A 23,589-nucleotide genomic window follows, 5' to 3' on the forward strand; every position below is an offset into this window, starting at 1 on the left:
GTTTGTTATCTCTGAAACTGCATTTCCCTCTGAGAAGCCGACTTTTCTGTGTTGTTTTTTGTTCATTTTTGTAGTAAAATCAAATAGAAACCCACACAAGTCAATAGAGAAATAAGGGGGGGGGGGGAATCTGAGATACATCTTCTGCTCCACAAATAACTCAGCATTTTCTAGATACTTGCTATTTTCTTTAGACCTAAGCAATACAAAGAGCATCTCTCTCACCATTTCAGATTTTCAGCGCTTCCTTTAGAAGCAGTTCTTTAACATTTCATTCTTCCATTTACGTTGCTCTTCTAAATTTGGCATTTAGGGCTTTTGGCATCTTTACAGTGTCATATTCCATGAATAATCCTAACAGATAATAGTTTGTTGATTTTAACTTTGACTGCTCTTTTTACTATTATTAATAGATAGCTGTTTAAAGAAGCCCTTAAGAGCAGGAACTACCAGCATTGTAACTCCTCCGATGATTCACTTGAATGAAGGATACATTTTATTAACAAGACAAGTGTTCTGCAGTTAGCAGTTCATTCACTCTTTAAAAGATGAAGAGAACTTCCCGATAACTTTCCTGAGCCTGTTAGCACTATGAAGGCTGAAGTTTATAGTATGATTTGCCCTCTCCCTTTACTGTAAGGCTAATTGAAGGTTTACTTAAAGGGTACCATGTTTTGACACCTGGCCCAGATGCTAAGTAGTGCCAGATCTCAGTTGGATTCTGCTTGAATGCTTTACTTAGTGGGATTAAGGAAAGGCAACCATAAGGCAAGAGCAAGCCAGTGGAATCCCAAACTCAATTTCAGAGCCCTTGAGAAAATATTTGCCAGTTCGAACTCCACCTCATTTCTGCTCTATAGTGCTGGCCTGAGGCATTGTAGCTACTAGGGACCCAAGCCCAGGAGGAGACCTGAAGGGCCTCAGCTAAGCATAAAGAAGCACGAGCATATTGTTGCAATAACAGCATTCATTGAAAAGGGAGTGAGCCAAGTTGTCTTCAGGCAATGCAGGTAGCAAGCTTAGATTGGCTTCCCAGCCAGACAAGTCCCGGTTTTTTTTTCACCATTTGAACTTGTGCTACACAAGTCATTTATTCAAATGTTCATTTTTTCCCCCCTTCATGCCTTTGGCTCAAAAGCTACTCTGTGACACTGTGGCAATCTCTGAAAAATTCCAGGTCACCAGGGAGGGGAGTTGTGGTGCTACAGCAAGAGAACTCTTTAGGAAAGAAATCACCGTCACTCTCAAGTACAACGGGCCATTACTCACTTGACCACACTGCAACTAGACTTCAGCCACTGCCACCTACAAAAATGTGTTCAGAGCCCCTGGAAAGCTGAAAGCACTGTTCACAGTTGTGTGGAGTTTTATAAGGATGGGCTATGGAGGCTCCTTAGATGTTTGCCCGTAGAAACTGTGAGGTGGCAGGCCCTCCCACTGGAGAATGCCCTCTCTGTATTAGTTCAAAGGATCTAGTCAGCTGGAGATTCCCCTGCGCAGCGGTGAGGAACCACGGTGGCTAGCAGGCAGGCAGCAGAGCTGGCAGTGCTTGTTGCTGCAGCAGGCCCTGAGCTGGGAGTCGGAAGACCTCAGTGTGCTGAAAGCTGGTTCGATGACAGGGAGCAGAAGAATGATCCTAAATTTAGAGGCCTTTTTGCTTCCTGTGCTGTGCCACATACATTTGGAACAAGCAAGAATCCGACCCGAAACCTTTAGCGAGGCTTCTTGTAGATCCTTGCAATAGCCTGCAGCACTCAGTAGGCAGAGATACGGCATGAGATGTCGAAAGCACTTTCAGCACCAACTAATTTTGGCAGTTTGATTCTGTAAAAACTATTGCTATGGTACCAGTACATCGTCTATCACATTTCTCTACCACGCATCTTGAAACTAGGCCACCCTGCAGCTAGACGCAAGAGTCATGGAGTCCAGAAGGAAAGCAGAGCACTCTGGTGTGCGGAGCCAGTTCCTTGCAATTTACATGCATTTTACATTAAGAACCTAATGAGCAAACAAGTCCCTTGCCCAGAAAGACAAGCCCCCACCGGTAACTAGGCTTCTTTCTGCCTGCTCTTGGGATGACTTTTAGTGATGATTCCTGTGTTGCCAGCCACCCCATGTGTGCAGCTGGAGGGGGTCGGTGCCCCCTCCTGCAAGGCAGCCCAGAGCTCAGCAACTGTCTTCTGGAATAGGGCGCAATTTCTTTACCTGAGTGTGCTGCCGCTGGAAGGGTGCTTCGCCCTGGGGATTGCCTAGTGGATGGAGGCTAATATTTACTGCGGGTTCCTACGTGCTGGCTAGGGTTCAAAGGGACTGGATCAGATGGGCTGGATTGCCTTCTAGAGGGAAGCCAGGTAGGCTGGCCCCCTGCCCCCGCGGCGGGTGTCCAGCTGAACTCTGCACTAACCGCATGTGCAATGTCAGGAGTCAGGCACTGACTCACTGAAATTGGGCAGGTACTTAAATTAGGGAGCTTGGAATTCACCTTAAATTATTTAGGCGTGTATTTGATATAAATACACTTCAAAGAGACTGAATAGGTTTGCCAAAGGAAAAAAAAAGGAGAAAAAAAAAAAGAAAGCACACAGGTTCCATCTTAGATTAAAATTAAAAACCAAAGCGATTCTTAGGACTTTCAGAGAATCTGAAAGGCACCATTAAAAAAAACAAGTCCAATTAACTAACCTGGTTTGCAGTATAACGTGGTCTGCAATTCAAAGTTTATAAAAACTGAAAAATTTAATGGCAACATGATAACCAACTTTGCATACCTTAATGCTTTTCATTGCCAGTCAGATTGAAAGGACATGTATGGACACATTACACAGGAATATTTAGAATCTCTGTTGGCCCACAGGCAACAATACTGAACAAGTAACGTGCTGCGGGCAATATCCATACATTGTTATAACCCAGGCAGAAAAGAACAGTGGCAGACACCTGAACTTCATTTATAGTTTTAAACTTCCTGTGGCTGCAAGCAGCATTGGAGGGTTCTGCCAGCAACATATTACACTGGTTGGGAAACAGTGGCTTAGAGTGCCAGTTAATATAATTGGTGGGTTGTTTTTTTTTTCCTGAAAAACAAAATTGTTACATGATATTCTGTCTTTTTAAAAAAATTATTTTATAACACCACTGCATCTTAGAATCATAGATTCATAGAATCATTTGCAAAAAACCTTTAAGATCACCGAGTCCCACCATTAACCTACCACTGCCAAGTCCACCACTAAACCACATCCCTAAGTGCCACATCTACATGTCTTTTGAAGACCTACAAGCATGGTGACTCAACCACTTCCCTGGGCAGTTTGTTCCAATGGTTGACCACCCTTCCAGTGAAGAATTTTTCCTAATATCCAATCTAAACCTCCCCTGGTGCAACTTGAGGTTGGGTACCCTGAGAACAACTGCTCTTACTATTAAACACAGAGGCAAAGAAGGCACTAAGTACCTCAGCCTTTTCCTCATCCTTTGTTGCTATTCCCCCCTGCATCCAATAAAGGATGGAGATTCTCCTTAGCCCTCCTTTTGTTGCTAATGTATTTACAGCACATTTTTTATTGTCTTCTACGGCAGTAGCCAGATTAAGTTCTAGTTGGGCTTTGGCCCTTCTGATTTTCTCCCTGCATAACCTCACAACGTCCTTGTAGTCCTCCTGAGTAGCCTGCTCTCTTGTTATTAGGTACAACGATAGACACTGTTGGAAACTTTTCAAAAATGCTGTTTACCTAGCCTTCATGGAGATGGCTAAGAAATAGCATTATTGTATTACTTGCTGAATTGACTATATCAAAATAGAGAATCCACACGGTATCTTTGGATATGAACCAAAAAAAAAAAAAAAAATAAAAAAAGCCAGCTCATCTCCAAATGCATGTGGGTTGGAAATCTTACACTTAAAGAGTTTAGCTCACAGAAAAAAAGTTTCAAAGAAATGAACATTCATTATAAAAAAACCCTTTTCTAGTCTGAAGTAGCACCAGAGCACACTGGCAAGACAGCAGATATGTAACAGTTGAGCACCAAAGGAAGGAGAATTTGATATAAAAGCTTAAAAAAAAAATCAGATCAAAGCTGCAGTGGAAGACGGAGTAGAACAGAAATGTAAAGGAGCTTCAAGAACAGAGTAACTAACCCAGCGAGCAACCTAAAATCTCCTTCTGTGCTGCGGCAGTTTACTTATACATCACTTGCACCCATAACTGTTTAAAAACTGACAAATGTGAGCAATTTCACTCTTGGAAACACAAGCCTTTCTTAATCTCTTGGCAATGAAATCACAGTTCTCTTTATAGTAGTTCAGCCAAGAACTGTGCCATTGTATGTTCTCTCACAGCTTTGCATTTAAAAAGAAGTAATGCTCACTTAATGCACAGTCATTGTATTATCTACACCATAACTAACTCTCAGTGATCAAACATTTATCCCATAACGGTCTGTTTGCGAAATTCTGTCTTATGTCTAAAAGAGGTAAATACAGCATGGAAAGTCCTTTCTCTCAAAGACATCCACATCTCCCAACCGAGTGCAAACAGCACACTCCCCTTTGTGTGCTTAACACTCCATTCCATATCCTGCCCATTATACAGAGACATAATATTTTGGGCCTGGTGCATAGCCTCATGCCTCATTAAGATCGGTAAGTTTAAATTTTTGTAACAATATTATAAAAAAAAAAGACTGTGGTAAGTAATGTAGAAAACTAGGTTTCTTTGAGAAGTCAGCTGGCTGATTTGCTATGGTTTTTTTCTATGTAAACCCTTCTCTTTTTTAAAAATGGAAATAGCAGTATTCAGACTGCAGAAATCCTTATGGAAGGAGTCCTCTTTCTTTCAGAAGCTAAAACTGAAACAGCCTTTGTAGTTTGAGTCCTAGCTGCTTCTCTCATGGACATCATGTTGTACAATTCCTTTGACAAACAAGTCACTGTCTCAGAAGCAACTAACGATCTCTTTCCGGTCTTTACCTGCACTACTGTTGGGAAGCTACTCCTGAACCTTGCTCTTTGGGTGGATAGGAACCTTCCCTTCCGAACTGGCATTAGCATGGATCTCTGGTTCAAGGTTACTATATCCTTTCACCCATCTAGTTATAACCCATCTAGTATAACCCAGTCATAACCTATGGTAATGACTTTGAGAACAATCACGTATTTAAAAAGTAAATGTATTTTGTTCAATATAAATTTGCCTTTGAAATTGGGAAAATTTAATCTGGACTGATTTTTTAATAAAAACTGTAGGTATGGGGACCTGGGTTTACAGGAAGAACACAAAATCCCTTAGCGGTTATTACTATATTAGAATGGGATTGAAAGCAATTATTTTTCATAGAAGTTCACATAAGAAATACTTCCAGTCATTAGTAACGTGACCATTTTTAGCAGCAGCAGTTCTCTTTAAGAAATACTAGATATTTAAACCCTGTTTATTTTTCTGCAGATATCTTATCTTAGCATATGTACGTGTAAAAGCCACCTTTAGCTTGTGGGCATACAGCATCTGAGCAGAGGTAAGGATATTCATAGTTTTTGTACATTGATATAAAATGTTAACATATTAACTTCCATAGGTTGACAAAAGCAACACAACTGTTTGATTAAAAAGAAGTCTTACAAATATAGACATTTTTTCTGTAATGTTCTCCTGCTAAACCCATTTTTTAATGAAAATAATGATGTGAGCAACTAAGTGTAATTGTAGAAAATTATTGCTAGTGATTTGCATATGAAATACACACCTTTTACTGCCTCTAGTTAGCATTGTTCAACTAGCTTATAAATAGTACAGCTGAAATGCTGCAAACAGAAAACAGTTTTCGATGGGCACATGCTATGAATGAAGAAATGTTCAGACACAATGTGCAAGTTGGAGAGCTTTCATCAAAACTAGCCAAGAGGGAAAAAAGCTTCATTTCTTAATCACGCTCTGTTTTGGATAAGCTGGTCACATACAGAAAGCATCATGCTCATCTGCAGAGAGTAACGCTTTTTAAAATGAGTGTTTATGTTTTTTCTGAGGAGAAAAAAAAAGAAATCTAATCTATCACTACTTGTTTTAGATTTTTCTAATTACTTCTACATAACATTTCATTTTTATAATTTGCATTTAATAACTGCTAAAATGTGAACCTTGCAGTTGATGAGAGTCATTTACTGTAAACATTGAAAGCATAAAACTGTCTAGTTTTAAGATAGTTTTCTGTGCAAGTAAAGTACTCACTTTCATATACAATTTTAAAAGTAAAAATGTTGACCATTGTTCTAATAATAAAGCAGAGTATTTTTAGTCTTCAGTATTTGGGGGAAGGGAGGAAGGCAAAGTGCAATAGGGTAAAGAAGAAAACTTTAAAGCAAGATTTTTCATAATGTTGCTGCAACGTTACAACTCTCCTATACAGTTGTATTAAAATATGCCTCAAACTGGATTTTATAAATAAATTTCTTAAAAACCTGATAAATCTGAGAACTACTGCTTTATTTATCACTGGGACACCTGTCTGTCACTATTAGCCAAGACATTTTCGTATGATACGATCCCTCTTTTCTACTGCAGATAGACTTGCAATTTCATTACGTAAAGCTGGTAGAATACTGTTGAATACTGCTTTCCAGTTTACTAAATAAATTGTCTCGTTGCTGTTTCTATTTTGGAGAAAAAAGTTGCCTTTCCTCAGGAGCTATACCCTGACAAAAGCATTTTGCAAATAGGAAGGGATTAAAGTCAACTCGATGCATTGCAGAGAACAAATCTCCTACACATGAGGGAGCCAGAGCATTCCTCCAGCTGTCGGTGGCTGCGGATCTGGCAGCAACACCGGGAGCTGCGGGCACAGTCACACGCAAAAAAAAAATGCCCGAAGATGTGGACAAAGGTGATTGCCATGAAGCTTTGGTGTATCGACGGTCAATTTGTTTTACACCTGCTTCTCCCCTTCATGATTTACAGTAAGCTTTGTGCTTTATCTTTTTGCTTATATTAAAGGCATTTGCTATCAGGATTTTAGCTTACTGGCTACTTTCTTTTAGCTCTAGAAAAACAGGCTTACCCTAAATGAGAAGCACGTGAACACTAATTATGTAAATAATTAATGCATTTTAGGGATTGGTTTCTGAAAGGAAAAAAAAAAAGAAGATAATTTAATGCAAAGACTGCCAAAACAGACGACTTCCACAACTGGAAATACTCTTTCCTTTGAACTGCTTTGAGACTGAAAAGCAGTTTGAGACTGTAAAGCTCTTTATTTTTTGTAAGACGCTGTGCAGGTAAAAGTACTTTGAAGACTACAGAGAATAAAAAAAAGTTTCATGCCTCACTTTTCTGTGAAATTGAAGTAGTTGATGAGAGTAGTGACAGCTAGTGATCTGACCTAGAAGCCACTTCCTTGATAAATCTGCAGCATGCCACAGTTGCTTGAGCTCGCCTTCCACATCTATGAAAATTCAAACACTACCTGCTCAGAAGAAAAAGCAATGGAGAGATCTCCCCAGCAGGTTTACCCCTGAGGAGGCTGGTCAGGCATCTTTAACAGCGCTTGGGGCAAGAAGCATTCCCCAGCTGCTCCAGAGAATGTTTCCTTAATGTTTCCATTAAACTAAAAAGGAGCTTTTTAATCTTTTAGCAACTTCTATCAAGTAGGACGCTAAGTTGACTGTGGGCCACCCGTGTACTCTTCATTGCAAATAAGGCAAGGCAGACGCTGGGTTACGTTAGGAGAAGCACAGCCACCTGATCAGCTCTGCCAGGCCATTAAATCCATGCAGTTCAATAAGCCTGGTTGTCCCTTTCCTTCAGCTGGCCAGAGGCAGGGACCCTCTATTCCTTGACAGAGTGTTTATTACCCAATTCTTGTAACTGCAAACCAGAAGTTCCTTATTTGGGTCAGAAGGAGTATGAGCCCTTGTACTCTATCCAGGGAATTGCTCAACAACTGGAAGGAAAGCTGCTGTGTTTCCTCACAGTTCAGATACCCCAGCTTCTAGGTTCCAGGTGGGTTCACCACCCTGCTTCCTCATGTCCTCCTTGTGGTCATGCAGACAGAACCGCAGGGTGGCATGCAAATGTGTCTGTGGTACCTTTCCCCTTGAGCAGAGAACACCTCACTTGATAGCTGAGATGATAGCTGGTATGGGCAAAAAGGAGAACATACTGTCTTCGAATAGCTGGAATTGGTGGGACAGTCTCTCCCCAGCCAAGCCAATAGGCCTGTAGGGTTCGGATGGAAGAGAGATTCTCTTCAAATTGCTGGAGCTGGCCAGCCCATCTGCCCACAGCTGGGGCCTCGATGTCTGGCCAGCTCATCAGCATCAGGGTGCTGACGTACGACGACAGTGCCCTCCATACAAACCTCCGCTGCATGGACTGCACGCACTGGACTTCATCCAGGTCTTTAGATACATGGTTTTTGTCCAGGCTGTACATCACCTCTACCACTGCAAGTTCCCTCAGATACTGGATACCACTCAGTGGTTGTCCACTTGCCTCAATAGTTTACAAGGTCTTCCTTCAGGGGATGCCTTTTCTTTGGACTCCACAGGAGCTGCCTCCAGAGGCTGCTGATTGTTGCTCCTTTTCCAATCCTTTTGCTGATGCTCCAGTCCCTCAAGGGGGATCCTAGTCGCTGGGCTTCCTTGCCCTCTAATTCCTGACTGTTGGCCCCAGTATCCCAGCACTGGAGCAGCTGGCTGATAATTAGCTCACCAGGTTGATAGCTATAATTTTTGTGCCTATCTTGCAGCTTACTCAGGGATAAGGAGCTAGCGATTTCTGGCTCTTTTATTATTTCTCTTTCCTCTCCTGTTCTTGTGACTGCTTTGCTGCACAACCGGCTGCCTTTCTGATTCCCCCTCCTGCTCCCTCTTAGAAGCTTCTTCCTCCCTGACTAAACGAGTTGACTTCTGCTTCCATTGTTTCTTTCTGACTACAGGGGTGACTGATACAATTGAGAGTTGGGTGACTGGCTTAGCCACAGTCCCATTCATATGTCTTCAGATCCAGAGACCCTCTCTCCCCCCCGAGGGTGCTGAACAGTGCTCAGCAGGCACAAGCCAGGCCCAGCATGGTGAGAGAAGTTGCAACCCTTTAGCACAGTTAGGGCATCCTTCTCTAAAATGTTCTGTCACTTTATCAGGATCCTGCACTTGTTCAGGGGTCAAGTCCCACATCACTGGAGGTGAAAACTGTTCTAGATACCTGCCTATATTCTCCCATGCACCCTGCCACCCATGCCCACACTGCCTCAGGGCACATCTCTGTGTGATATTCTTAAATAGTTAACCTCAGGAAAAGCTGGAAACAGATTCTTGAGACACATCAGTGTGAGCATTCTGATTACCCAGGGATGTTAAAAATACTGAATAGTCATTGTAACAAGGTGGAAAGCCACAACCCTGCAGGAGATAAAGGGGAAGGTGCTGTTCTTTGTTTCCTCAAAAATTGGTTCTCAGAGGAAAAGAAGGAAAAGGTGTAATTGTTAATTGTCTCCACGAGATGGTTCCCGAAGTACTGGGACAGCAGCAATTCAGTGCCCAAACACCAGATAAGGCTCAGGGCCAGTGCTTTCGTCATAGTTCTCCTGGGTAAAACACAACCCAGTGCTACGTGGCACAGCAAACTACAAAAGCCAAACCCAGCCTTTAACAAGCTCTCTAATTTAAATGTACAGCAAGAGAGGGAGCATGACACAGAGTGGGTAAGGGAACAAATAAACCTGCATCGAGAACAAATAACATCGCGACCAGCAACAGTGGTATAGTAAGTTCCCTCTAGCACACACTGGTCAAATGTCTCATTACCTTGAACCCTGCATGTCCTACACTGGCTGCCAAAAAGGACTGTGGTGGCCTCACCCTGGATGGCAGATAAGCACCTCACAGCAGCTCAATCACTGCCCCCCACAGCAGAATAGGGGAGAGAATCAGAAGGGCAACAGTGAGAAGATTTGTGGGTTGAGTTACAGTTTAATATGTAAAAGGAGAAAATGAAAACAAACCAAAGAAAAATGAGTGATGCAAAAGCAATCGCCACCAGCCAACTGATGCCCAGACAGCCTCCAATCAAGAGACCCCCCGGAACACCCCTAACACCCCATCCACAGTTTTTATTGCTGAACATGATGTTATATGGTGCAAAACATCTCTGTGGCCAGTTCAGGTCAGCTGTCCCAGTTGTGCCGCTTCCCAGCCCCTTGCCCACAACCAACCCACTTGGTGGATGTGAGAGGGAGGGGCAGAGAAAGCCTTGGTGCTATGCAAGCACTGTTGAGCAACAGCCAAAAGACCAGCATATTAGCAACGCTGTTTTGGTCAAAAGTCCAAACACAGCACCACATGGGATGCTATGAAGAAAATCAACTCCACCACAGCAAGACCCAGTACATCAGGGTAAAGTTTTGTTCTCCTTACCATACCCAGTGAATCTGCTCCTGAACTGGCTTATTTTGGGCTCACAGCCCAACAGGGATAATATGAAAGTCATGCAGGTCATGAGAGGACTACCCCATTCGTCAGGACCCAGCACACATGGCCACCAGGAGAGGCTGACGGAGCTGGGGCTGCCCTGCCTGATGTGGCTAACAGGCAACCGAACTGCAGCACACAGCTGCAGGATTGGGAATTAGCAAAGGTACTGGAGCCAGACAATTCTTAGCAGCGGCAGGTGATAAATAATGGGCGACAGCCACCAGCTATGGTGAGGGAGGTTCACGCTGGACATCAGGATAACTCCTTCAGAAGGAAGGTGGAGCAGCACTGGGACTTGCTGCATAGGGAACCTTGTAGAAGCTCCATGCCTGGTAGCAGCTCATGCTGGCAAACAGTTCACTTCAAATAGGAGATGTGACTAGATGACTTTCAGCAGTCCCTTCCAGCCAACGTTTCTATTCTTCTAAGTACCTCATTTTCCAAACAACCTTCCTGTACAGTGTTATCACAATTGTGGAGCTGGAAACACTCATTCGGCAGTTAAATGGCTTTCCACCACAGACCTACGAAACAGCCATTCTAGCCACTGCAGATGTGCTCTTTGTAGGAGATGAAATTAGTATGGTTTAAAAAGCAGTTAGGACCTTATCCTGTATTTTGCACACCTGTAGAATAGTCCAGCAAAGCAACACCTGGAATAAGTTCGGAGGAGCAGCCGAGAGGCATGTCTGGTTGAGCAGCTGGATAACCAAAGTAAATGGTGTGAATGCCATCCTCAGCCACCCCACACAACCACAGGCCTCCCTCTCCCTGACCGGTCGGTGGGGAAAATGAATCAAGGAGATAAAAATAAAACCAGAACAGCCTTAAGGTTCTACCATTGCTCAGAAACTGTATAAGGTATGGGAAGTACATCAATGCACAGCAATGACAAATTCACCCACAGTTTGACAGAGGTATAACACTTTGCTTGTAGTTTATCTGGACGAAAAAGGACAACAAAAATTTCTCAACAATTACAGGCAAATACATTAAATAAAAGATTACTTGATAATACTGATAAGGGAGAATACATGTTGATTTTTTTTAAAATTAAGGTTGAAGAATAGTTTAAGAGCAATCAAGACATTGTGGTGATAAAAATACGAAAAAAGGTAATTAGTTTTTGCCAATTTCCCTTTATTAGTAAAAAGTACAAATAAAAAAAATTGTACTTTCATGAAAAAATAAACCAAGTGTACACAGTTTTGCAGTACGTTTTGATATTTCTTTCATGCAGCTGAGGTGAAATGGCTCAAAATATCTCCAGCAGACTCTAGCTTCTTGTAGCCCTAAATCATTATGAACCAATTATTGTAGATGTAAGACAAAGACAAGATGATGTATGGCTCCTACTGCCTGTAGTATGTAAAAAACAGGGCCAAACAAAGCTGGAATATGATTCTAGTTGAATTTAGGTATTTCTTCCAAGCACTAGTTTTATGTTTGCAAAACTTCAGAGGACTTCACAGGTGAAAACGTACAGTGGTTAGCTAAGGCAGATGCCTATGACTGCCACAGCCTGGGCTAATCCATCCTTCTTGGCGCCCCTGTTCCACCTCCAGCCTTCCTGCTGCAGCAACAGCACAAACTCAGGCGGAAGTACCAGAGTCTTGGGAAGACAGAAAATGCCAGGGCAGGCAGGAGAAAGAAAGTGCAAACAAGAAGGGGTCTGGTATTGAAGCCACTCTCCGTAACAAAGTGAGTCCTAAGTTCTGGATGCTGCTCCTAAACAAAGATCGTCTCTCAAGGTTGCTTATTATAATATAGGCATATATTACACAGAATATTATGTACATTATGGAGGATGTATTTTCAGTATATTTTTAGAGGACAGTTTTTATTTATATTTTGCATTCGGTGGAATGCAACATGCTGGTCTATGACAAACAAGCTGTGTGACAGGGGGAAGGAGTTCAGGGGGAGAAGGAAGGAGGAGAGAATTTAACAGAAATAACTCCACTTGGTGTTTGAGTGAGGGATGTAATGAAATCTGTTTGCTGTGCTAGCTGTCTCCAGATTGGGCTGTAATTACACCACAGAAGGAAGAAAGGTAGCTGAGTCTCAATCTAGATCATTTATGTAAACTCAGCCTTCTTGTCAACGGCGCTCTCGGATTGCATGCATGCAAACCACAAAAATCATCTCCTATGAACAAAACAGAGACGGTCTCCAGTTGCAGGCTTCTGATACACCTTACATGCTGTCTGTAATTGGACTTTCAAATTCAACACACTGAGGTTCAGAACTTCTCCAGTATTTTCTGCATTTATTCAGTGCGGTGAAAGACTGTACTCACAGAAGAGCACTCCTTCTTCCTTTCTGCCAAAGGCCGATGTCTAGCTTTATAAATTAACATTTATTTGGCTTAAATGAACACAAATGTCACAAGCCTAGGAAATTCTTTTGTGTAAGACTGTGTTGAAATAAACCGCTGGATCTGAGGGAGGGATATTCCCTCCCCCCGAAGAGCTGGAAAAACCTCATTCTTTGACCTAGAGCAACATATTATATACACGCAGTATAAAACCCGGGCAATCAGTTCCCTCAACAGAGCCAAATTAATATTTGATTAAATATTTTAAAGCTCCTACTTACCATGCTTGACACATTTTCTCAGCAAGTTTCTCAAATACGGAAAGCATTAGGCACAGGGTAATTTTACATTTGAATACATAAAAACAGTGTGAAGAGACACGACCGCATGCAGACAGAGAGAGGATTTCCCCCCATGAAACCCCCGAACTGCCCTTCCCCTCGATAAGCGGGTATGTTAATTCCTGGCTTCAGCGGCTTGCTCCCTCCGGGCAGGTTTGAGCAGGTTTCTTGTGACACCTGGATCTCCACGTCCCTCCCTCCATCCCCTCCCTCTGGCAGGAAAACCACCGGCCTCCACCCTGGCGCCGTCCCCACCGGTGCCCAATCAATACCCACTTATTTCCTGTCCATTTGCTGAGGTCACGGAAACGGGACTCATTAATTATTTCTACTGGTGCAGCCTCAAGTGCGCTTCTGGCACGGCAAGCGAAAGCCGCCTGTGACCTTTTTTCTTCCCCCTCCTGAATTTTGCTGGCGGCGGAGGCAGCCGGCACGCGTTCCTCTGTCGGGACGGGACGACGAGGTGACCGGTGGTGCAGGGGTGCTGCCGGGGTCCCCGCCGGGCTGCTCCCACCGACGGAGGGACAGCGGCTCCTCCCAGGGCGGCGGGTCAGGGAAACCTGGTCACGGCACAGACGATGTTGGCCAAGGCTGCCCTGGCCTCAGAGGGAGGGAAGCGCTCGAGGGCTGCCAGCGCTCTGTTTCCGTGGCAGCGGCAGAGGTCGATGGCAGAAGTCACACCTTTGCCAGCCTTGATGGCTTCCCGCAGCTGTCAGAAAACATAGGCACAACGGGGTGGGTTTCGGCAGTGCCGGCGGGCAACCACTGCCCAGAGCACAGGGCATCCGCCGCCCCTTCCCGAGGGACAGGCAAACACCAAAGCAGCCAGACAAAGCTCCTAAATACTCTCAGCTGCTCTGGCTTGGCTTGCCACTACAGCAAAACTGCGGGTATTTTAAACTGCATCACCCATTACTTCATTACCTGAAAGATGCCGGGTCTCCAAAGGGCACACAATTAAAAAAAAATAAAATAAATATCTGGGCATTTCATACCTAAGCCACTGCCCGAGAGCTTTTGTGCAGAACTGGCAGACCAGCTGCTCGCTCGCGCTCTCATTTTCTGCAGTGAAAACCTGGATTTTATGAACACCCATTCCATCCCGCTTTTGGAAACAGGCACAGGATGACACACATTGAATTCTTGTCTTTTGTAATGCAAGTTTCTATTTATATGATTACCTTTGTTGTAGTGGACAAAAGCAAATTCAGTCAGTAAAATGGGATGTGTTAAAACTATCGTATTGAGCTATATCCATGCAAACAACCTTCTCAGTGAGGCTAGCAAATCTGACAGTGGTTTGGTGATACACCATATGAGAAACAAAATATTTTCATGGAGTAACAGACATTTCATGGCAAGCTGCTGGAAAGATTTGGCACCTAAAAAACTTGGGTAAATGACAGGTTAAATTTCCTATGAAATAACACAAACAAAAATGACAAACAAAACATGTTGTTTTTTCCCAGTACCTCAACTTAGCTGAAGCTCTAAATAGTAATCACACTTATTAAGGGCTTTTTTATTTTTAATTATTTTTTTTTCCTGAACAGCATCATGAGACTGTCATGAAACACTGTTATGTTTTCTACCCTAAAATACAGGTGTCCCCAGACCAACTCCAGCCTGAAGCCTCATGCCAGAGCCTGGGAACCAAGGCCAGGTGGATCTTCAAGATTTAATTATCCCAAAAGCATGACAGCATTTAATGATCTTTAATGTGCCCCACCTGGCTTTCATAGCTGGCTTACAGCACTGTATCGGCTTTTAAAAAAAGGGCTCTTCTTGAATGCAGGTTATCTACAGAAACAAGGTTTTATAAATTATGTTTTCCTCCGATACACAGCCCAATGTCCCAATTAATTTACAAGTGATTAAAACCAAAGAGATAAGGTTATATTTATCTATCAAGTTTAAATTACGTAAAAACCCCCAACCCCTAAGCTATGACCAAATTGGAAGTCAACCATTTTATTTAGATACTTGCATTCATACAGAATGAATGATGTTCCTTATCTGAATACAAACTGAGGTGGATTAATTATCTGTATTTAAAGATGAAATTAGCTGAAAGCATATTACAGCACTTGAGTGTTCAAGTCCCAGTTCATAAAAATTTTATTCTCCACTTCAGTTAGAATCTTGCTGCACTGTGTGCCAGAAAGGAACTTGTCCTGAGGCATAAATGCATTGCACAGCTAATTCAACACATCTTCTAACGAATGAGAATCAGCCATATAACCACAGCTCTACAGCAGAGGTGGGGACAGGTGAGAGGAAGTACACTAGCAGTGTGAAAAGCTCTTTCCCCTTCCTTGAGGAACTACTTTGCGAGATGGTAGAACCCACACATCTTGAAACAAACCCTGCTGATATGATAAAGCTCATTACAAAGGTTTAGCACACTTGTAATACTCATATAAGTATATATTGAGATGTAAACAAGAAAGAAAGTAGCTCCTGAAAAGTCTTCAAATTGGTCAAAGGTCAGGGGAGCTTAGCTTAAGCATGTATGATTGCATATACATACTATGATTTGCTCTTAACACTGAAATCTGGAAAGGCAGAGTTCTAATGCAAGGACAGAATCCATTTACACACTTTTCTTGTGTAAGCCCTCAGACACACAGAGCGCCTTGAAGCCAAAACAACTGCAAAGCTCGTGTCAAATTATACGCAGAGGAATCACTATACAAAAATCAGACAGCTCAAAATGAAAGATACCTGCTCATATGGCAAGCTCCTTCCTCAGCTTCTCAGTCAGAAATCATCCTAAGTAATGAACAATTTATAGTCCTTAGGAACTTACTTGTTTTATATTCCATTTGCAGAAGCAGCCAATCAACTCAAATAAGCACACACTGAGGCAAACCGGTCTGGATTAATCAGACTGCATGCCACCTCTATCTCAGCTGAGGAGGGAAAGAAAAAAAAGAAAAAAAAAAAAGAAAAAAAAAGTAGTACAAATTGGGCTTCTTGTAGTGGGATAGCTATTAAAAAAATACAGCGTATAACTCCACAGGAACCCTGGCTTCAGTAGCCCTGCTGTATGCAGGAGAAACTAATTTAAGACTTAGCTGTACCGTTAGTTGTGTTGCAGTTACACTTTCACACTCAATTTTTGAGCTTCAATGATTTTTACGTAATGAACTTCACAAACTAAATACACAGGGAAAAAAAAAAAATAAATCCATGTACCCAGTTTAGATGTATTATTTTTTTAATTTCATTTGGATAGGAACAGCTAATTTTTGAGGCAAATAAACAGAAAAGCAAAATGAACTGCTTTTATTTGTTACTTTATGAACTTTAAACTCCCTCATAAATTTCGTCTAAATAAAGGAATCTGCTATTTTAGTTTGTACTTATATGGCATCACTTTGTACATCAAATGTACTTCCAGTTGCAGGAACAATTTCATCCATCATTAAAAAACCCACAATCTTCTTCAGAGTAGCATTCACTAGTTAGAAGTGAATACAAGTCAAAATAGATTGCTTCAACACACTTTTCTCCAGCTGAACTGCTAGATATACTGGAATACTTCATTTTAACTTTCAAGCTTTTGTTCAGACCATTGGCACTAAAGGTCTACTTTATTCTAAAGGTGCCAAGAATCTGCAAAAATCACTGACTGGTGTTTGTTATTTAATTTCAGCTTAAAGAACAGTCTTGCAATAGCGCAGCCAAGTTAAGACTCAGATGAGAAGTGATGCTCCCTGCAATGTACCAGCACTGTTTTCCTTCAGCACCTTCCATTTTCCTCAATATATTCATATAATGACCAGACTTGACAGTTTTGCCTGGTACACATGAAACTCAGAACCCTGAAGTTTTATCTCTGAAGGCTGTTCTAGGAATCTAAGGAAAAAGCAACAGCAACACCAAGGTGGGCAGTAAGTAGGGTTATAACCCTGGAGTTCAGAAGAGCTACCTTTGGCCTCTTCAAGGACCTATTTGGAGGAATCCCATGGGTTAGGGCTCTAGAAGGTAGGGATGAGAACTTTCCTTCTCTTTTCACTGACTTAAATGTCTGAGTCTACCATAAAACCAAAAGAGTATGTTTGTGTGTCCCACCCCTCAAGCTTATGACCTAGTAAGACATTAAAACTTTTCCTGCCGTAGAACGTTAAGTGAATAACAAAATCTGTGCTGTCTAGGTCATACCATATGTACCATCATAGTGAATTCAGATTCCTGCTCCTATTTTGTAGCAGGGTTTAACATATGGGGTTTTTTTTTTGTTGGGCTTTTTTTATTTCAATTATTAGGCACATTCATAAGGGATAGTCACCTTGACAGGGTCTAGACAGTTTTTAGATTCTAGCGATTTGTTACAAATGTACAAAGACTAATGAAATGGTGGTGGTGAATCTCAAACCCTAGTTTCACATACAGTACTATATGGTCATCCAACACAAGCTGCCTCTAAACAGATTTGATAACATTCAGCTAGATTTAAATCAATGACCAACAAGCCAAGAGGTCCACATCCTGTTTTTCTGATGTTCCAACCATATTATTTTTCCTTCTCAGTTACTTATCTACACACCTTTTTTTTTTTTTTTTTTCCCCTTGAAGCAGCATGTCCTTGCAGGAAAGGCCATCAACCACTTTCTTGGTTGTGTAGGCAAGCATATTCGGGAATTACTTCCCCCTGTTTGGGGCTTGTGGGATCATGTCTGGAGTGCTGTGCCCAATTTTGGGCTTCCCACTAAATGAAAGACATTGCCATACCATGGCAAGCGTGGTGGGAGGCTAGCCAATGATACAGGGCTGGAGCAGTACGTGGGCTGCAAGGAAATGCTGGGAATTGCTCAGTTCAGCCTTGAGAAGGCTGTTATTGCTGTCCCAACCACCTCACGGGCAGGAGTAAGAACTGGATTCTTCTCAGAGGTGTACATGGAAGGCATGAGAGGAAATGACACAGGCTGCAGCATGGGAAATGCTGATTAGATGCAAGGAAATTTTCTTCCACGGGGAGGGAGGTCGAGCACTGGAACAGGTTGCTCAGGTTGGCTGTGAAACCTCTGTCCTTGCAGATACTCAAAACTCAACTGAGCAAACCCACACTGGCTCTGCTTTGAGAGAGAGGTTGGACCAGACATGCCCCAGAGGAGCATCCAACTTAAATTATTGTCTGATCCCATGAACAGAGTTCAAAGTACTATGTTTCCCAGTCGCTTTGTTTTAAAAAGGTTGAAAGAAAATTTCTCATCCATATTACAGAAGTTACGTATTTGCCTTTCACACCAACTGCTCTGGACTGCTGTTGGACAGAACGGCTTCTCTGGGGGCAGTGAGAAGCCAGAGGCAAGCTAGGGACTGCTGCATTTTGGTGACTGAAGAATTAAAGGAGACAAAAACTAAGCAGGTGTCCAAACACAAAGACAACTAACTTCAAATCTTCTCTGTCAAGATATTATTGCCTTATGTCCTAGCCAAAGGAAAGAAGATTCCTTTCAGGTAACTCTTACCTGTAGGGAACCACAAATCTCAGGGGGGAAGACTCCCTGAATATGTGGTGAGTATTTTGGCTGTACTGGACTTTATGGGCAAAGGGAAAATGAGAACATTGAAATTCTTAATTTTTATATTGTTTTTTAAACAATGGCCAAATTTAGGATTATTTCAGTGACAAGATATCAACAAGTAACTTGAGAATTTTTGTTTTGTTGTTTTAGAAGAATGATCCTAAACAGCTAAATTTGTTACGTACTGAAATCTTCAAACATCATGCATTCTCTCTGATCTTGAAGTGAGCTACAACATTCTACACTTCTGAAGTACACTGTACTCACTGAAACAAAAAGAAATCCCAAACCACAAAATTTAAATTGATCTGTGGCTGAATGACTGAATAATTCTCCAAGTGTTTGCAGTGTTCTGTACTGACTTTTCCAAATTTGTTTTCTCTTTTGTGGGAACACCATACTCAAACACTGATGCTTTAGGCTGCTGAAATGTTACTTTGAAAGGTACTGACGTGTTTCACAGCTAGCAGATCAATTTTGTCAAATTTTTCCTTTGATTTTTAAGTACCTTGGAACATCTCAGCATTCACTCTTACAGTTTTTGTGGCTGGACACAGGGCTATGCTCTTCCTTCTCAAAATGGGCTGGACAATCATTTAATTGCATCACTTCATCATGTCATAATTTTTTTATTATTTATGTTTAAAATCTGTGTTGGCTATATGCAGCGTGATATGCCATTTGAAATTGGGACAGTATTTACCCAGTATTTTCTTAGAAACTTTTTCTATACAAAAGGTTTAGAAGTGCATTTTTAAACGGCCCAAATGCCCTGCTGAAACCTCCGCTAGTAGAGTATAATTTATTTTCCTTACTCACTTGACAAACAGGAAAATTCTGTTTTTACTTCAAAAACACCCTACCTCGAAAGAGACCAAATCTGGAGAGAGCCACTCTCAACAGCAGAGGAAGGATGGCTTGTTTACAGGGAACGCTGCTACTCCAGCTGTTACGCAGTCCTTGTAGTACACTTTGCCAAAAAATTACAAGTCACCCCAAGACACTGATTGATTGTACAGATCCTTTAATATTTTAGAAGAGACACCAGCTCCTCCTCCTTATGCCTTTCCATGTCTTTCACAACGAACTTAACAAGGCTCACTGGTTTTTAAATCTAAACAATGGTAGTGAAGTGATGACTTCTTTAGAAAAAGCATGACTTTCCTAAATCATATCAATGCAAACAGTGATTGTTAATTGTCATCTTAGCATACACAAGCAATTAACTTGATCTTTATGTTACAAGATGTGGTAATAGTTTGCTTTAATGAAACAAAAGTTGTGCTGGATTCTCACCCCAAAGCAGCCATGGAAAATACCCACTGACTACAAATAAAGATACAACTGATTTTTGGTACTGGATGTACACCTTGGTAATTCAGATATGGTTAGTTCCAACAAAGGATAAAATTGCTTCTTCTGAATGGTTTTGGCTGCTTTTGTAATATTAGGAATACATCTAAAAACCCCTATATTCATTAAATCACAGGCTATTCTGTTTTTTTTAATATACATAACAAAAGCAACCAATGGCAACGGCTGCTCCAAAACAAAGATGACAAATTTTCATGGAAGACAGCCACAGGTCATAAGCATCTACAAACAACAACAATCTGTTTTTAACTCTTTATTGCATTTCAGGAGCAAGAGAGCGAACAGTCTATGGCCTATAGTCTCAAGACACATCTCACTGAAAAAATCAGAACTGCAGGACTATCATCATTTATGCCATGGGACTACAAACCTGCTCTGCAGACAACACCGCAGCAGGATGAATGCACTGACCACGGTAGTCAATGGTGAGCTGGGGAAGGGGAGTCCTACGACTTGCTAACACAACTGGATGGCACTGTGTACTGTTATTTATTACTTGCATGACAGTGGGCTACCACTGAGAAACCTCCTTGTTTCCGAAAGTGACCTTTCCCATTTTTCTTCCCTCTTTCCTACCATATAGGAAGTCAAGACATTAGGGCCACGCAGCATATGAATGGCTGGCTGGATCTACCACTTCTTGCCTTATGCTACTTCCAGTTCTGTACAAAATCTGCTCCCTGTGTTAACGCCATGCATAGTGTTTCATATACAAACCAACAATGTCACAGCATACTATGCTGAGGTACCATATTTCCCATGCCAGTTTGCATGAAAGGCCTCTGTAAGACAGCAGAGCAAAAGAACTGGACTACAGTTAAAAAAATATTTTTTTTTGCTATGTCCTCTTTCACTTGACTGCATTTATCTTTTCTGAATACTACATTTAGGAGAAAAACAAATCCTTTCAGTTGCATACTCACTGGCTGCAAAACAGAGGATTTATTTCTTTATTTAGCCTTATCTTGCAATTGTTTTAGAGCCTTGGCCAGAAAACAAGAATTATTCTTAGCTTACTCATTTCTGCTACTAGTTGTGCCTTTGTTACACTCATTTAACAAGCCTGTAGAGTGCCAAGCACCATTAAGGCCTTGACATCAGTGGAGAGTTTTTAATCAATATTATAAAATAGTAACAATTAAACTAAGAATCTCAATTTGTTGTTTTAGAATTACACAGCTTATCTTGCATGTAAAGTAGATGTAGAATGGATAAAAGCTTTTTGATTTTAAAAGTCTGCGATTTTTGCCAAAATCCCCCACACAAATGAGGGTGACAGGAAAGTTGCTGTCACTTTCAATGACATACATTAATTTTTTTCCTGCCATATATTGGTATCTTCTCTTTTGTTATCTGAGAAACACCACTAAAACAGAGCTGAAACTATCTTTTCATCTCTGGAAGAGTCTTTCAAATACCACAATGATGGATCAATAATTTGTCTGAATGAAGTGTGATGGTGTAGGAAAAAAAGAAAAGTTAAAAACTCAAGAGAAAATATTTTCAGAAACAGGCCTTAAAATATAAGCCACCTGTGATATCAAAGTTCTTCTGATAAAAAGATTGAGAAAAGCTAGGGAGAAAAAAATACTAAAAAATTTTGCAGAACATAGTGACCTTATATTGACATGACAGTCCCAGACCTAAGGAAGTATTTAAATTCTAGCCCTCATTAAATTTACTAGTACATCCAGGTATTTTTTGTCAGTGAAAAAAATCAGGAATACCATTTTACTGTAACATACATCAAAATAACAATTAAAAATTCTTGAGCAGTCTCAAAATTGAAATAAAGTAAGACCTTTGCCCTTTACAGAGGCATGTTAAATGAGTGGCTCTCAATTTCTCAAGTTTACCTTCATTCATTATTTTAACTGAAAGCTACAGCAAATAAGGTAAAATATTCTTAAGCAGGCTAAATGGCTAACAATTTTTGTATACATATATTTATGAATTCAACTAAAGGCAAAACATTTTTATCTCAACTAAAAGGCACACTGAAGTTTCATAAAAAATTAAAAGAACAAAAATAATACAATTTTTCAGAAGTTCTACAGCTAGTTTTCGTGACCTTTGCTTTTACAAAATTAAAGAGGAGACATTTTGGAGGCTCAATGAGAAACAAGCCCCCAGGTTTGATTAAGAAGGTTCAAGTAATTCTAGCAACTGAATAGAAAGATACAAGGGGTCTTTGATACTAGAAGAAAAGACTGAGCCACATGCACAGCACTGACTCTAGCGATGTAGAAACCAAGACAACACAGCAAAGGGCAAAAAAGAAATACTAATTTGTACTGCACAACATGCCTTCTAATTGGCTATGGCTGGGTTGGATGGGGCTTTGAGCAACCTGGTCTAGTGGAAGGTGTCCCTGCCCATGGCAGGGTGGGTGGAATTAGGTGATCTTTAAGGTCCCTTCCAACCCAAACCATTCTATGATTCTACGTGGTGGCCAAGCTACTATGTTGGAATGAGCTACATGTTACTGGGTTCATTTAGCATGGATGTAACTAATGACCACTTTTATTTTAAATGAAGAAGCACAGAAGAGAGGGACATGACATAATAGTTTTGAAACTGGCTTCTATAAAAAAACAAGTTGGTTATTGTTTGAGCCCACAAAAACCATGAAGAATTTTTCGCTGTCATTACTAAACGCATAATACCTGTGCCTGTATAAGAGACGATTACCCGGAGCTAGTAAAATCACGTGCTTTCTGGCTGAAGTCAGTTGCTCAAAATACACAATTTGAAGGGCTTTTTCCCTTTTCTTTCCTTTTATTCTAAGAACACTGCAAGTTTATAAATTTCATGGGAAGGATCCAAAATATGAAATAATTTCAGTCAAAATACAGAATACACTGACAAATATTTAATTCAGTAAAGCAATTTTAGATGCTTTTCCATATACACATGCACAAATTGTAACATGATTTTAATAAGGAAGTTTCTCTAAACTGTCAAGAATATCCTTGAAAATATTACAAGAAACATTAAAAACATTAAGGAGATGTAAATATAATTTACTAACCTTCTTGTAGTCCATTATATTTCCTTTTCCTTGTGCCTTAAAGAGAAAGAGAGATTTTATATAAGACATTACATACTACAAAACTAGAGTTGCAAGAATAAAGAAGGCAACTGAAAAAGTGACTACTTTAAACATAAACTGACTTTCTTTAGGAATTTGATATGAAAAAAACTAAAATACAACATAAGTCTGTTTCAGATGAGAGCTGCAGATAATAAAAAGCCTAAAAATTACATTGAGTAAGACTTGTAGTTAAACATTTGTTGAATCCAAAATGTTTTGGTCTCAAGAAATGTTGCTGTTTGCATGAATTAATCTCTCCCATGAGACTCTGAAATAAGCTATATTTCATATCAGCAGTAACAGGATTTATTTTCTTAAAAGAGAACTCTCTGTGTACCTATAGTGATTTGCACACAAGTGATTCTAGGGCTCTCAAAAGGGGATGTCAGGACTACGTCAATGCTATTAGACCTAGGTTAGAGGTGCTTTTGGTTTAAAATTGTATTTAAGTATCAGCATCACCT

The 23,589-nt window shown here is 41.0% G+C and overlaps 1 protein-coding gene across 2 annotated transcripts in view; it reads right to left on the bottom strand.

Annotated features, from left to right (window-relative positions):
* Positions 1-9,634: 9,634 nt before the first annotated feature.
* PDSS2 (decaprenyl diphosphate synthase subunit 2) overlaps positions 9,635-23,589 on the bottom strand; it is a 122,109-nt gene continuing 108,154 nt past the window's right edge. For both annotated transcript variants that reach the window (XM_037391952.1, XM_037391951.1), the window contains 2 exons: positions 23,063-23,098; positions 9,635-13,832 (listed from right to left, as the gene is read on the bottom strand). In XM_037391952.1, coding sequence (XP_037247849.1) covers positions 13,674-13,832; positions 23,063-23,098 — 195 coding nt within the window. In that variant the 3' untranslated portion in view covers positions 9,635-13,673. The remainder of the gene's footprint in view (positions 13,833-23,062; positions 23,099-23,589) is intronic.

The sequence above is a fragment of the Falco rusticolus genome, chromosome 6 (assembly GCF_015220075.1).
Source record: "Falco rusticolus isolate bFalRus1 chromosome 6, bFalRus1.pri, whole genome shotgun sequence".
Lineage (NCBI taxonomy): Eukaryota > Metazoa > Chordata > Aves > Falconiformes > Falconidae > Falco > Falco rusticolus.